Source organism: Aythya fuligula, chromosome 26, assembly GCF_009819795.1.
Source record: "Aythya fuligula isolate bAytFul2 chromosome 26, bAytFul2.pri, whole genome shotgun sequence".
NCBI lineage: Eukaryota > Metazoa > Chordata > Aves > Anseriformes > Anatidae > Aythya > Aythya fuligula.
In genome coordinates, this window is record NC_045584.1 from 2175186 (window position 1) to 2191359 (window position 16174).

General features: G+C 38.5%; 1 protein-coding gene across 3 annotated transcripts in view; it reads left to right on the plus strand.

Moving 5' to 3' along the window:
- Positions 1 to 16174, plus strand: part of CPAMD8 (C3 and PZP like alpha-2-macroglobulin domain containing 8) — a 53305-nt gene that overhangs the window by 18831 nt on the left and 18300 nt on the right. For all 3 annotated transcript variants that reach the window (XM_032203722.1, XM_032203725.1, XM_032203724.1), the window contains exons 20-35: positions 165 to 396; positions 981 to 1134; positions 1674 to 1816; positions 2273 to 2324; positions 3017 to 3315; positions 3731 to 3956; positions 4521 to 4697; positions 7691 to 7772; positions 9252 to 9408; positions 9579 to 9653; positions 11519 to 11684; positions 12237 to 12323; positions 13116 to 13252; positions 13614 to 13769; positions 14174 to 14236; positions 14646 to 14884. In XM_032203722.1, the coding sequence (XP_032059613.1) occupies positions 165 to 396; positions 981 to 1134; positions 1674 to 1816; positions 2273 to 2324; positions 3017 to 3315; positions 3731 to 3956; positions 4521 to 4697; positions 7691 to 7772; positions 9252 to 9408; positions 9579 to 9653; positions 11519 to 11684; positions 12237 to 12323; positions 13116 to 13252; positions 13614 to 13769; positions 14174 to 14236; positions 14646 to 14884 (2445 nt within the window). The remainder of the gene's footprint in view (positions 1 to 164; positions 397 to 980; positions 1135 to 1673; positions 1817 to 2272; positions 2325 to 3016; positions 3316 to 3730; positions 3957 to 4520; positions 4698 to 7690; positions 7773 to 9251; positions 9409 to 9578; positions 9654 to 11518; positions 11685 to 12236; positions 12324 to 13115; positions 13253 to 13613; positions 13770 to 14173; positions 14237 to 14645; positions 14885 to 16174) is intronic.

The window sequence follows — 16174 nt, forward strand, 5'->3', positions numbered from 1 at the left end:
TTGAACCTTTAATAAGCTGTTGTTCGAAGCAGATACTGATGCTATGCTGTAAGTTTGGATCTGGAGGGAAATCCCCAAAATATTTGGCTCTGTGTGCTTTGTCTTTGTTCAAACACATTTCATTAACCTGATCAACCCATGTTATTCCATGTTTTCTTTGGCAGTAATACATCAGGAGAAGCAGAGCTGCGTGTGGAAGTGCCAGACTCTATCACTACATGGATAACTGAAGCTGTGGGTCTGTCTGAAGAGAAGGGGTTGGGCATTGCAAGTCAAACAGAACTGAAGACATTTAAACCTTTCTTCATCGATTTTACGCTGCCGTACCATGTCATCCGGGGAGAACAGACGAAAATCCCATTGACTGTCTATAATTACTTAACTGTCTGCGTAGAGGTAACAGCCCTCTTTGTTCTGGTTGCTAAGATACTAAATTGTAGTTTCTTATCAAGTTTTCCTAAGCGATCTACAAATTACAGTAGAAAAGATACAAGGATAACAGAATGATAAGTTCAGCACAAATGCTTTGAAGATTAATATTGCTTTTCATCGCTAATAAAAGTCATTGCTTTATTTACTTTAGCTTGAAAAATCTGTAGTAGTCTTGCAATGCTTCAGAATTCAGTATATTGATAAATGTAGGGAAGACAATTAGAAAGCTCATGTTGAACCACAGAGTTGCTTCATAGTTGGCTGCTGAAAGCAGTTTGCTTTGAAATAACTTTTTTTCAATAAATGCTCTCTCCCCAGATGGTTTCTTCTCAAACACATTATCTGCTTAGCTCAGGTAGTATCTGAACCACTTGTAGAATTGCTGGGCTGAAAGTAATGCTGCCAGTCAAATATAACACCAGAAGGTTTGAAGAATAATTTGTGCATACCATGTTTTTTATTACAGTTTTCATAGTTTTCAGATTTTTCACACATCTGTTGGTTTTGCAGATGACGTTTGCAATAAACGGCATTCAAATTTTTCACAGGTTCACGTGAAGATTTCAGTTCCGAAAGGCATAAAGTTTGTTGGGCATCCTGGGAAACATCATCTGACGAGAAAGAAGTGCGTTGCCCCCGGGGAAGCTAAACCCACCTCTATTGTTTTGTCCTTCAACGAGCTTGGACTGAGCAACATCACTGGTAGTACACAGATAAAAATAGCTTGCTGCTTGAAGGAGTTTTACAAGTGTTTCTTCTTACTCCTCTTTCAGAAGAGCATTCTTCTTTCCCTAGTACCTGAAAGTGAAATCATTATTTCGCTTACTGCCAACTTAGCTTTTCAACCTCATTTATTTCTTACAAACTAGTTCTGTAACTGTTATGTAGTGAAGGATCTGTATGAGCAAACTTCAGAAGATTCCAAGATCTTCAGAGATCAGTGTAAATTTTTGAATAAAGAATAACAAATCCTGTACATATTTAAAGGAAATAATCCTAAATCGTAAAACTTGTACAGCATGGGAAGCTAGGGAAGAGTTTCTCTGTTGCCTGTGACTGTCCAAGTATTTATGCAATGTTGGATGTGACTGTCCAGATATCTATCAAATAGAGCTGTAATTACAAAACGTTTCATGTGTTGCTAGTCAACTGTATCTAATTAATTTAGATCGATGCTTTGGACTCTTGTAGATCAAGATCATATCCTGAAATCTCTGCTTCTTTTCCTTTCTCTTTCTTAGCAAAAGCTTTTGCTTATGGTGGAACTAATTGCTGTCAAGATGGGATGCAAACTTTAAAGAATGGCAAGCACTCAGAGGACAGTTACGTGGACAAACGGACCCCAGTTGGAGTGGATTATGTTCGCAGTAGCGTTATTATTGAGGTAAGAAAAATAGGAATTTGTAATAACTCTGAAAAAAGTGATAAATGTTTGGGCAAATCATTAAAGTTTTTAGGTATGATATCAAACAAGAGTAGGTTTACAAGAATCGTAAGGTGTATGTTTACATGATTGGAAATAATTTTTGTGGTACAAGTACAAGAAGGGCCCATTTAGTTCTGAGTTCATGCTGGTGAATCTTCAATACTGCTCAGAACAAAAAGGGATAGAAATTGTATTGGGTATGCTTGCTCTTTTAGTCTAAGAAATATGCTGTGATGCAAGATTAAATACTAGTGGTTAGCATATATGCAGCTAACAGCATACAGTGTAATACTTTTTCTCTAAAGGATACAAAATGCTGTACAGCATATTATGTGTTTTGTAAGTAAAACTGAATAGCTGTTGCTGCAAATCCAAGGACTGTATTTTTAAATATGGATTTCTGTCTTTATATAGCCAGAGGGACTGTCCAGAGAGTACACCTATAGTGTGTTCTTCTGCCCAAATGGTAAGTTCATGATTTAAATGAGATAAAATTAAGTTTGTTGAATTTAGTTACATATAGAAACATGTGGCTTCATCCCATGGAAGAAAAAAAAATCTTTGTTGCCATTTGTCTATGATTGATGAATTATGGTGTGTAGGAAGAACTTCTGAATAAAGAGTCTTTCTTACCTGGCTGGCTAATTATGAATTTGCTCTAACTGCCCAAGTGATTTCTGGAAATGGCAATTAAATTCCTTTACTTTATGAAACAGTTTAAGTATTCAGCACTGTGGACAGTAACTGTGGCTGTACTATATTTTCAGTTGATGTTTTAAACTTCAGTTCTGGAATCAGTATGTCCTTTCTGTCGGAAATTTGGATAGCTCAAAGTTGGCTCTGCAAGCTAAACAGAGATGCTTTTGACCACTAGATTAGAACTGAAAAATCACTTGCAAACTTCACAAGAAATCAGCTGAGCAGTTTCGACTGAAGAAGCTTCTATAGTGCAAGTGGATAGAAGTAGAGGATAGGAAGAAAAATCCACATTTATTTTTAATAGTTTAAGAGAAGTGGTGGGGGAAAGAATGAGTACTTAAGATAGGCCTGTTTGTTTAAATTTTAGTAATTAGCTATGGGTTGTTTGTTTGTTTGTTTGTTTTTAAATACGTGAGCTGAACTCTAATTCTTAAAACATTCCATTATTTTTCTGACTAGAGAAAATTCACATTTCTACACCTAACAAATATGAGTACCAGTATATGCAGAAACCTGCCCAGATGACGCACTTTGATATTGCTGTGAAAGCTCACAATGATGCTCACCTGGCCCTGTCCTCTGGTCCACATGACATGGCAGAGATGACGGAGATTGTTATTGGTGGACATCAAAATACTAAAACATGGATTTCCATCAGCAAAATGGGTGAGCCAGTGGTCAGCAGAGACACAGCTGGTATCCTGTCCTGGGATGAATTCCGCAGCTTCTGGATCAGCTGGAAAAATGGAATTGTTCAGGTACTGGATTTATCTATGTCTGGAAGTTTTTTGCTTCCTTAACTAGAGTTGGAGCACACATGGCAGTTTTTCATTAGGTACGTTGTAGAAGGAGAAAGCCTCATTCCTTTTGCTTTTTCTGTATTAAGTCTTGATCAGACTGTTTTAATCAGAACATGTTTGCTTGCCACTTCATGCCCTTGGAACCTCGGTCTTCACTGTTTTCAGTGTTAAGTCTGATGAAAGGTTTGGAGGTTAAGCCTGTGGAGTTATCTCATTAAATTTCTTTGAACTGTTTTGTGAGTGGGAAAGAGAAAGGTAGCAGTCCACTTACAATGTTCTCTAATGCACACATAGGTTACTGGGTCCACAGCAGGCTGACTTTACATGCATGGGTCCTTGGAACTGTATGGATTTTTTTTTTTGTTCCTTTCAGGTTGGCCACGGTACTCGAGTGCTAAATGAATCTATTATTGTGGAGTGGACAGTCCCCAAACAGTTCGAGGTGAAGTACATTGGCTTTTCCACAGGCTGGGGGTCAATGGGAGAGTTTAAAATTTGGAGAAAAGAAGAGACTGATGAAAATCACAATGAAGCATTTACTCTTGGAGTTCCCCACAACATAATTCCAGGATCAGAAAGAGCTACGGCTTCAATAATAGGTATCAATTATGAGGAGGTATCATTAGGTACCAGTTATCAAATACAAAGAGATACTTCCAGCTGTTACTTGCTTCTGACTCAGTATTTGAGTAATATGGGCCAGATAAAGTAGTCTTAGGCAGTTTACAAAGGTATACGCTGCTGAAATCTGAGACAGGGAATTATTTTCCTCAGTCATTTGACTGTTTTCGATGATGTTGACATAAAGTTGATACCATCAAAGGGCTTTGCAGATGTCCTGTCTATTATAATTCATAGTATTCATTTCATAATCATCATAACCACACATTGTACTAACTGCATTCTAATCTAGTCTAAATCATGTAGTCACAGATAATGGTCAAACTCTGAAATGTGAAATTTCTTCTTTATTCCAGCAAGAGGTTGAAGGGATAAGACAAAACATTTGAAGGACTTTCAATTTATGCTACAGTTTGTTTAAACTTTGTGTAGCTGGCAGAAATCAGTGTAGTCAGGTGGTTTTTAATCATAAGGCATCAAAAAGAAGTAAAGCATAATTCATAATTCCTTGATAATGAAACTATCAACTCTTTTTCAAACAGGAGATGTGATGGGTCCTACATTAAACAACTTGGACAATCTTTTGCGATTACCATTTGGATGTGGAGAGCAGAACATGATCCATTTTGCTCCTAATGTTTTTGTCCTGAAATATCTGCAGAAAACCAAGCAACTCAGTCATGAGGTGGAGAGTGAAGCTACTGATTACCTTGTTCAAGGTAACTCATTAAACTTAAGGTTTATAGAAGGAGGAAAAGCTTACAAGTTAGAAGAGAGTTTTGTTACTATCACATTGTTCTTTTTAATGAAGACTATCCCAAGTAATGGCAATTCATCATTTCTTGCAGGACAATCTCACAGATTAACAGATTTTGATGGCAAGATGGTTTTCTTGATATGCAGCCTGTATTTCCTTTCAATAACTCATGGTTTACATGTTTGTTGTGTGTTTTGTTTTTTTTTTTTTTAATTTATACATGCGTATATTTAGGTAACTTTTTTCTGTATTCACAAATTTCAGAAATTAACAGAAAACTAAACTTTTTCAAAATCTAGGAAAAAAGCAAAAAGAACTAAATATATAAATTGTCTTTCTAGTTCTTTAATTACCACAGATTTTATCTAAACTTTCTCCAGTTTATCATATTTTCTCAGTAACAGTATACCCAGAATCAAGAGTTAGTATGCAAAGTAGTTATCGTAGAGGCATACAATGAAGGCTTTTTTCTGTCCTTTCAGTTCCCTGTCCTCTCTCTCTAAGCATCTCAAAGCAATCTATCTTCTTATGCACTGTTTTTCTCAGCATTTGTTTGGGAAGCTCCACTTGCAAAATAATCTGTAAGTAAATATGGTTCTTAAGACAAGTAAGAATTTGGAGATCATTAATGAAAACAAGAATGACCCAAAGGGACATAGCTGTCTTGCAAGTGAGTCAGACAATAGTCATGTCATGAAATCAGAGGTGACAGGGTTAGGCAGTTCTCCTATGAAATTATAAATATAAAATGTAATATGTAATTTATTTTTTGTTTTCAGCAGTAAAAGTCTAGTGCTGCTTCCTTTGCCTGGCTACAATTGTTTTCATTTATTATTTGTTGTGCTCACTGATAGCAAAAGTAATACAAAGGGATTTTTTTAATAGTTTGTGTCAACTTTTCCTTTTAAATATTATTTGGTTTTGTTTCTTTTTATGAGTCTGCAAACCTCACAGGTTTTTGGCTCCAAACTCTGCCCATTAATTAGCCCTGACAGCAGAAATCCTCAAGAGTTTTAAACCTTTCTACGCTTATTGGAGCCCGGCCAAGTATAAGGTTTAGATGGGAGAGTCTTTTTGCTCACTCTAGAAGGCTTTTATAATGTACCAAGACAGAACTTTTTCATCACTTTGTCATCCATCACAGAATGTGCTGATACCCAACGATTCCCACATATCCCCTAATTTTTAACAGCGGCCTGAGCTAAGCTAGTCAGTAATTTTTCCTGCTTTCCCATAATGTGGTTCCACAAAAGCAGGTGAACAGGTGAAAACTAGAAAGGTGAACCTCTCCAGTGAGTCCAAGCATCTAGAGGAGTGTTTAGAAAATAGAAGACTTCAGATGAGCAAGCAAAGTCTGTGCCAGTCAACCTAGCAAGCAAAGAATAATAAATGTAAGAACAATGAAGCATAACTCAACACAAAGTGAACATTAGAATAACAGAACAGAGAAAATCGTATTATAGAATACTAATATTTTATTTGCCCATCTAACATACTGGAAGTGAATGCTTAAGAAAACTTTGAGGAAAAGCTTTATTTCAGTAGTAAATTGTATCTGCAGACTGTGTAGATGAAAAGCAATCTAATTTAATACAACAGCTATTTGGAAAAACAACAAAAAAATGTTAATTGTGCTTTCTGCCCCATGCTTGTATACATTCCCCATCCCCTAGACAAAGAAGTTTTTACTGCCAGAGCATCATTAATATCTAGGGTTTTGTTCCTCCTTTTGCCCATTTTTCAAACCATTCTATCTGTGTTCCCTATGAACATCAAAAGGCTACAGAGCAACAGAAAAAGGCGTAGGAGTCATGAGCAGCCCTTATTCAGAGACTGTGGAACTGCCTGTATCTGGAGAGGTCAACAAAGAAACTTTGTCTCTGGAAATGAAAAAGTAATCCATTCCCATAAAAATGTCATGCAGTGTGAAAGAAAAAGTCTATTCACGTATCAGAGAATTAAACAAGCACTAAATTTCTCTGACCCAGTCTTCTTGCAGGTTTGACATATCTTCTTATCAGAAACACCCATTTTGAAGGGTTTGATTGCATCTGGCTTTGACAAATTGTGTATCGAGTATTCTTCGATATAGAGACTTGCTGTGTTTTATTAGCATACTAATAACAGGTCATGGTTACTAGACAAGTAGGTTTGAGAAGCAAATTATTTTACTGATGGGAAGAGCATTTTGACTATTTTTATTTTCAGTCTTGAAAGACTTTCAGGTAGAATCTTCAGCGTTCAACTGTTTTGCTGAACTTGTCTAAAACAGGCCTTGCAACACAGGCCTAGTAGTGTATGTACACAGTAAGATCATCCATCACATCTCACACATGGTTCAAGAAAGATATGTAAGAGTTCCTATGCCTTCATCTCCTTTGGAGTTTTGGCACTGAGCACTCAGCTGTTGCTGTCATGTTACCTTAAGTTGTCCCAAGCACCAGCTTTGGAGAAAAATCTGAATCAAGTTGTATTGTTAAGGCAAAAAGCTCCTCATTTCCATGGTGCTCTCAGTAAAAAGGAAGGAAGGTGGCTGTATGCTTAAGTAAAAATCATTATTTTAATTTTGCATCTTACAGAGGGGTATCAAATGTTTGACATTTCTGGTGTCTGAAATGTAGGAGTTGATTTTTAATATTGAGTGTTTTAGAAACATTCTTTTTTTAACAGATGTGCGGCTCAGTAAGAGACTAAGAGCTAGAGAAATAACATTCCATTCATTTATCTTCAAGAGGTATATGTAACCTTACAGATGCTAGCCTGAACAGATTTCTGAATAAGCTGCAGTGTACGTACACAGAGCTGGCTCTATCAAACACAGCAAAATAAGAGGTTGCCTCGGGCAGCAGAATCCCTTATGCTAGTGCCAGATGGTCTGAGTCTTCATTCACTTTAAATACTTGTTTTTTTCTGTGTGAGGATTTTGGACTCCCACAATTCTTTTTTGACTTCCAGGCTACCAGCGCCAGCTGACCTACAAGAGACAAGATGGTTCATACAGCGCTTTTGGCGAGAGGGATTCCTCAGGGAGTATGTGGTGAGTTGCTATTTAAAACAGAGTTAGAAAATTCAGTGTTTGCTAAACAGGAAAAATACACAATTGGCAAGGAAAAAAGAGTAGTTTTCCAGCTCCCATCATGGTATTGTACAGGGAAGAATAGAAATAATACTCAATGACTATAGGCTTACTGTTTCAGTGCTGCTGTGTTCATACTACACTAGTAGGTGTACTGTTATTGCTTCAAGACTCATGGGAGGTTAAGATAGTCACATCTACTAATGAGTCTGGGCTTCAGGCTCTGAAGCTATAGTTGTGGATCATGTCTGGTCTACAGGAAATGCAGTAGCACTTAAAGCATCTATTTCCATTAGAGAATGGAGCTTGTCTCGAAGCATGTATGGAGAAACTTGCTAGCTAGAAGTATTGGAGACTTCTACCAGGGTAGAGGGGAGAAGGAAAAAAAAAAAAAAAAAAAAAAAAGAAATCATTCTTTTAAGTGTTTTATATCCCCTCATGGATGAAATGGAATGGTATGGATTTGTGCCCCGAGAATTGGAAGTGCAGGGTCTTTCAGAGAGAAACAATACAAGAACCAGAAATTGTGCAACTGGGAGATCAGCTCATCTCACTAATGTCCCCCTTAGGAAACTATGGCCTTTAAGGTTGTGTGTTTCCACACGTCAGGATGGTTGTTGACTACAGTATCTCAGATCTAGTAGATTTTTGTCTTCATTCATTTGTTTCTCCTGTTATTTGGCTTCTCCATCTGTTCTGTATTTTGCTTCAAACTGATTTTCTTTGTGAACTCATCTGAGGGGAAGTACCAGGTCTGTGATGCTGTTGCCTCACTGTTTTGAAGATAGTAAACTTTTATCTCAGACCTGGCATCTCCTAGTCCCTAGATATAAAATACGGTGACACAGAATTACTTAACACTTGAAAAATCCTCTGCCAGGCAGCATGCCTTCTACCCTCCCATTCCTCAGAGGCTTGTAAAATGAATGATTCAATCTCCCAGAGCTGGCCAGAGTTCGCACTAGTTGCATGTCAGAGGTTTAGAATTCCAAAAACACTTCTATTGCTTTCCTAAGTCTTAATTCTGTATAAAATCTAACACCGCCTCAGACTTTAGCAGTGGGTCTGGATTTCTTTTTTTATTTTATTTTATTTTTCTTAATTAAGACTGTAACAGAGTTGGAAATTTTATTCTTTTCTTTACAAATACTTCCATATTTATAAAGATATCGTCTCTTAACTTTAAAGTTTTAATTAGTAGGCTAGCAGCTGAGCACCTATAAAAAGTAACTGTATTTGAGTGTAACATAACTTTGACAAGCATATCTTCCACTTACACTTTTTAATTTAATTTAATTTTAATTTAATATTTTTTTAAACAATATTTAGTGTTTTCCCTCCCAAGATTTTCAAAATTTGTGCTTTCTAGGAATGTTATTTTCCTGGTAATGTGTTATTCAAAATGTTTTCTTAACAAAAATGGTAAATGTGTATTTACAGGCTAACAGCTTTTGTCCTCAAGTCCTTTGCACAGTCTCGTGGGTTTATTTTCATTGACCCAAAGGAGCTAACAGCTGCCAAAGACTGGATCATCCAGCACCAGAAAGAAGATGGCTCTTTTCCTGCTATGGGCAGGATACTGAATAAGGACATTCAGGTAAAAACTATACAGACACAAAATTATGCAATAGTTGTGTTTTTAGAGATCTTATCAAAGCAGGAAGGGATGAAGTTCCCTTGTATGAATATTGGACTATGAATATCTGTCTTGCTTCAAGAGTCTTTTCTCCAGTTTTCATCTAGTGGTTTTGTCTTTTTGTTCTCCAGGGTGGAATCCATGGTAAGATCTCTCTGACGGCTTATGTGGTTGCATCTCTTTTGGAAACGGGTGTAACTTCTGAGGTAACAGAAACTCAGTTGAAACAGATCTTGTGTTCTATCTCTTTTTTAAAATTTTTTTTTGTTTGTTTTGTTTTGTTTTGTTTTTTTTGTGGCTGTTCACTTTCAGAGGTTCTTTGCTCATTTAGAGTGGTAGCATTCAGGTAACTGAGGCTGTTTGAAAGCCTTGAGATTCTTCCAAAGTAAGGAGCATATTCCAAAGTTGTTTAAGGTGATCTCCTAGCTTTCAGACATCAGCTCAGGGTTTATTCTACCACAGCAAAGCTCTTTCCTACAACACCATGTCCCAACCTGCCTGGAAATGGCTGCAAATACTACTTTCAGCCTTGTAATTTCAAGGTGTGACTGAAGTCTGTGTAGATACTAGTCGCTTAAATAGATATACTGAAGAGAACTTGTAACTAGCTAGCTTTGTGTGCATATGAGCTTAACTAGAGCTGCTGGCTTAGGGGATCCAGAAAACTTTTCCAGTCTGCCTTTGGTGCAGAGGCCAAACTGCTACTGCTATTAGATTACAGGAGTGCAGCTCTCCAAAGATACTGTAATCTGCAGTTTTGGGAGAAATTATGCATTTCTCTGGAGAAAAATGTTTCTCTGTAATCAGGGAGAACAGGAATACTACAGAAAAAATAATTGCTACATAGGAATGTGCAATTACACTGCATAATTTTTGAAATAAGGAGAAAAATCACTTCCAGTACCACTGGCTTTTTACAAATTCTTTCTTAAAACTCCTGGTAAAAACAGTGCTGCTTTCCTCTATTGTATTTCTGCCTGCTTGGAAATTCTATATACTTGGGTATTCTCAGATAATAATTTACTTCAACATTCCTACTGACTATGACTGCAAGAATGTCCTCCTGGAGATCCACTGAACAGGTCATGAATACAGTTGTCCCCTTGCTCTTCAACCTTATTAAAAATTAAAACTAAAAATCCTTAAATGGCCATAGAATAACTTTCTGCCTCCCTGTCAGCAGTGTCCCCCTCTGAGAAGTGATGTGATATTCTCTGTGGGCTGCTGTGCATCAGGACAGCCCTAGCGTTTTTATTTGCTGGAAGTGCAGTTTATGTGGATCTAATAGTTTTCCTAGAGGAGATTTGCAAGTGGTACTAATGATCTTAGCTAGGAAATGAGGAAGGAGAAGGTTAGTGCCACAGGGAAATCAAAGGAAACCAAATTACATCAAGTCCAATTAAATTGTTTCTATAAATTATCAGAGCCACGTTCCTACATGGTGAGGTCATTGAGGGAGTTAATAAAACATGTTTGTTGGCTGCAGGGACCCCTGGGAACCTTGGCCTTTATTATCCTCTGGCGTCTGCTAGACGCTCCGGAGTGTCAGGAACACAATCAAACATACAGTGGAGAGCTTGCTTCTGCTCTGTTCATCTGCTGCCTCACAGAGGCTTGAAATTTTCTCAGCTTTAAGGGGAATAAATTCAGCTCAGTGTTTGTCTTGGTTATTCTTGTTGTGCTACTTGCTTCTAGTTTTAAATTTGTGATGCGTGGCTTTTCTAAGGGACAGTGTTAGTGTCATTCTACACAGAGCAAAATGCTTCTTCCCTAGTTGTTTTTTAATGGACACACAGTCATGAGAAACACAGTGATTCTAACTAATCTGCCTGCCAATGGCAAGTAGTGAATAAATTCCTTATTTTGCTTTGCTTGTGCGTGCAGCTTTTACTTTACCTATTAAGCTGTCTTTTTCTCAACACACAAGTTTTTTCACTTACACCTTTCTGATTCTCTTCCCCATCCCACTGCAGGGGAGTGAGCAAGTGGCTGCGTGGTACTTAGCTGCCTGCCGGGGTTAACAGAACTATAGAGGCTGGTAATATGTCTGGGCTCTTTCCCTTAAATATAGGAAGAAAGAACAGCTGTTGACAAAGCAAAACACTTCTTAGAGTCCAACTTATATTCAGCAGAAGACCCCTACACTACCGCCTTGATTGCATATGCCCTGACACTGCTGCACAGCCCCTCTGCTGCTGTGACACTGCGGAAAATGAACAGCATGGCTATTACACAAGGTACTGTGCACCCGGGGCCAACCTGGCAAGTTCTTAAATTGGCAGCCCTCTTATGGGAATAAACAAATAGCCCTTGCAGCTTGAATGATATATTTGAGTTATTGGAGAGGATAGAGCTTGTGAGACAAGGTCTTTCTCACAGCACAGTTTGACCTTGTAACGCAAGAGTTTTCCAGATTCTCAGGAGAGATGGGCTGAGTACCTTAGTTCTATGCACACAGCTGATGCTGAAGCAAGGCAAGTATGTCAGAAGCTCTGCAGTGGTTTTCCAGTCAATATGTCACAGTTTGTCTAGAAATACATCTCATGCCTCAATGCTCTATTTTAATCTCAGATTCAAGAATCACATTGAGCCATCTTTGCAATTGCAAAGGGAGCAAGAGTCTGCAGCCTCTTGCCCAGAGAACGTTCCTCTTACTGGAGGCGCACTGCAGTTCAGGGCATGAATCAGTTGGGTCAGTGCAATAGCAAAGCTTGATGCTTCCCATACACAGAAGCTGATCTTCAGTTCTGCAGTAATATCATACATGTTCCACTGTCCTATTTTTCTAGATGGTTTTACACACTGGAGTTTGACGGGAAGTCTTGTTACTGATGAAGATACCTTCATGGGATTTAATGATGGTCTCTCCCAATCAGGTACCTGTACTGCAAAAGTGAAAATAAGGGAATGGACTGCAACAGTGGGTCACCGACTGCATTTATTCCAGTGAATTGATTATAAAATATGCTTCAAAACTTTCCATGTTTTTCCTCCCAGTTTTGGTCCCTAAAGAAATCTTGTTTTACCAGGATATTCTGAAAGTGGCAGTCAATCAAGGCCCGGTCCATATGAAGGGCCATTCAAGAATGAGAGCTGATAGAGAAAGGTAGCTTTATTCTGAAAGAGCTGGTTAAGTGCAAATGAGGGACAGAGCTAGATGTGGCTGAGGCAGGGCTGGTTTTTCAGTCCCAGCTATTTCACCATTTTTACTCCAGTTTCATAGACACAGTGAATAATATTGTGAATAACAGAGGAGTGAGAGCTATAGGGGAGCCATCAGGGAGGAATCATTTGAAGCGTAAATCTGAGAGGAGTCAAATACATTTAATTTTAGAGTTGTTTAACTTTGTATTTTCAAACGTCCAGGACAGGCATACAGTAAGGGCAATAGCAAAGTAGATCTGGAGTGGGAGAGAAATTACATGTGGGATAAAATCAGATAAAAAAAGTCATCTATTGTGTAAAGGAAAGAGGTTATGTTGGAATTAGGCATATCTTTAGAAGATGATGATTCTTGGATGCATTATTAAACTTAATTATTATTTCTGTGTTTCCTCTAATTAATTTTTAGTTAATGGCTATTCATAGAACTATCTCTAGACCAGCTTGATTCTCACTTCTAGATGGTAGTTCAATTTATCTTCCCTATCCCTTTGCCTCTCTTTCAGTTGTTTCTGCAGAAGTGGAAATGACATCTTATGCCCTTCTGACATACACGCTCCTAGGAGATGTGGCCTCTGCACTACCAGTGGTAAAATGGCTTTCACAGCAGAGGAACGCACTTGGAGGATTCTCATCTACTCAGGTTGGCTGTCTTAGAAAAAGGTAGCTTCAGTGCATGCATAATCAGTTGTAGAAATCAATTGGTTCAGGAATGGCTAATGCAGAGTTTCTGTCTAGAGTCCAGAAGAAGCTTCCCATTAAGAAGAAAAACTTGCCAGTTTTCTTTACTGTGTCCTTCTGGAATTAATAATTTGACCTTTCAGACTTTGTCCTTACAGATGCCTTTGAAAGCAAAAGTGAACACAACCAGGGATTTCTTTTCTATATGAATTAATAATGATTCTGCTACCAAAAGCCGATGACTGTACAGCATAGTGCTTGTTTCTAAGTTTAGAGTGCTTCTGTGTTCTTCGCTATTCTGATCTCCCTCTTCTTATCCCTAGGACACATGTGTAGCCCTGCAGGCTCTGGCTGAATATGCTATCCTTTCTTATATTGGAGGAGTCAACCTTACAATTTCTTTGGCTTCTACTAATCTAGACTACCAGGAGACATTTGAGCTTAACAAAATGAATAAGAAAGTCCTCCAGACTGCAGTGGTAAGTGGTTTTGTGTTAATTTAGACAGTTTCTTAAAGTGATCCATCTGAACTGAGTTCTGAATGACAACTCAGGTGAGTTCAGCAACGGTAAAAGTATGAGTGAAACACTGTGAGTGAGATCTTGGAACTTTCTGGTGTTTCTTGGCTGGGTTCTGATGTGAAGGAGGCAGCACTCAAAGGTATTTTTCACCATAGCCAGTGACTGATATTTATTTTGAGCTGCTGCTTGTTTCTGCCACTGTTAAATATAGGTGGCTGAAAAGAACAAGCCACATTCGTTTCACTTGTAAAGTATCCTTTAAAACTGGAAAGATCTCTTGCACAGAATAAAGCTAAAATTGTTATTCATTTACATCCTGATAGCCATGTCTTGTCTCTGTCTTAACTTTTGGCTTTCCCCAGATACCCAGTATTCCAACGGGGCTGTTTGTGAGTGCCAAAGGTGAAGGCTGCTGTCTGATGCAGGTAAAGTTGCTATGGAGCTGGAGAAAGTATGTGAGCAAGTGATCTCTAAACTGACAGTCTCTTTGCTAGATTTTTAATCCCAGATTACTGTGAGGAAAGAGTTGTACTTTGAATTTCTCTCAAAGTAATTAAATAACCTGGTGTTGCTTTAAACCATGGAAGGAAATATGATTTGTATCAGGGTGAGTTTGCTTTGGTACAGCTTTACCTGTATATTTACATATATGTTTAATTTAAAAATTGTGTTGTAAATCCTTGGTTGCTTCTGTGCTGGCCATTACCTCTCTCTGAAGAATTCTGGTGTTTATGTGTGTCTTTGGGGAACGTTTGCAGATGCTACAAAATATTGGGGTCTTATAAACTGCCATATTTTGTTTTGTTGCTTTTTTTCTTCCCTTTTCTGCTGCAGATTGATGTCACTTACAATGTGCCTGATCCAATTGCCAAACCAGCTTTCCAGCTGCTGGTTAACCTGAAGGAGCCAAAGTCAGAGCAGCATCTTCAAGCTCCAAATCTCCTGCGATCTGTCTCTCCAGATGAGAATCGCTCTGAAACCTTGCACAGAGAGAGAGCACTGGTGGATGATGATGACCCAGCTTCAGATCGGGATCATCAGGAATACAAAGTTATACTGGAGACGTGCACTAGGTAGGAAATGGCAGTCTGCATCCCAAACTAAAGCTCCAGAAGCATCATTGCTAGATCTCAAAACACTTTGCAAAGACATTAGCAGTTTTACATCTCTTTTTACAGAATAGGAAACAAAAGGTATTAAGAGAAAACAGCTTGTGTATAGACAAAAAGAGAGCAGCAAGAATAGTTTGTCATGTATTCAATCCACTTACACATGTTAAACGTGCCAGTGCTGCTGCAGTTATCAAGAGATGCTGATCTCTTTACAAAATGTTTTAGTTTTGAAGGAGGTTGTTGGAAAGTTTGCCCAAAAGAGGGAAAGCCACAACCAAAGTAAATAGAGAGGGCTTACAGCATCCTACAGTGCCACAGAAGAAACCATTCCCAATGGGATGGTTTCATAATCACTCTGTATATCTGTGACCAGGAGTGTGGCAGGTGGTGGGGCTGCAACATCACTGCATTCAGATGGCAGAACTCAAGCAAGTAGCTTGGATGTAATTCAAAGAAATTGAAAAGTTTTGCTCCCCTATCAGTTTCTGTTTCCTTCCTTCCTACAGATATGAAACCCTACAGAGACTACAGTTCTGAAAACAGTTAGCTGCAGTGGCTCCAGGCAAAGATGTGATCTTATCTCTGTCAACACACTTGTCCCTTCCTCACATGGCTATGTTGCTGGCAGATGCATTGCCTCTGATTGCTACAAGCCTGTGAAATCCTGGGTCAGGCATTTCTTGGGCTGGTTGAATTCTTCCTTCCTTCATTAACAACAGCCAGCGATAAGCAATTCAAACTCATCATCCAAAAGTTTGCTGCAGTCTTTCTCGCTGTATGTAACAGTACCACCTTCTCATCCTCTTCCCCCCTCTGCCTCAGCACCACAGCTGGTATTGGAGAGAGGCTTAGAAAGTCTTGTCAATCCCTTAAAGATGCTTGTAACTAAGGAGGCTGCCCTGCATCAACACAACCTTTCTGTTGTTATTTCTGAAACTTTCTGCCCTGGGAATTGCTGGAGCAAAGACAGAAATTTGAGAGGAAGCCCAGTCCGAGGAGATTGATTGCTTGGAAAGAAAACAAAAGCAAATGAAATCTTCCCTTTCCTCCCCTTCTTCCTGTAATGATGATCTTTTAACTCCTTCATCATCTCATTCAGGCAATGTGAACAGAGGAGTGCATCTAAGGATGATGGTGGAAATATGTTGAGCTAGAGTGCTGCTCATAATGTAATAGTTTTTAAGAGTTGTCACGCTCAATTAAGTCCTTGGGATGTTTTTCTGTAAAGAAGAGTTGGGGAGGGGAGAAGTA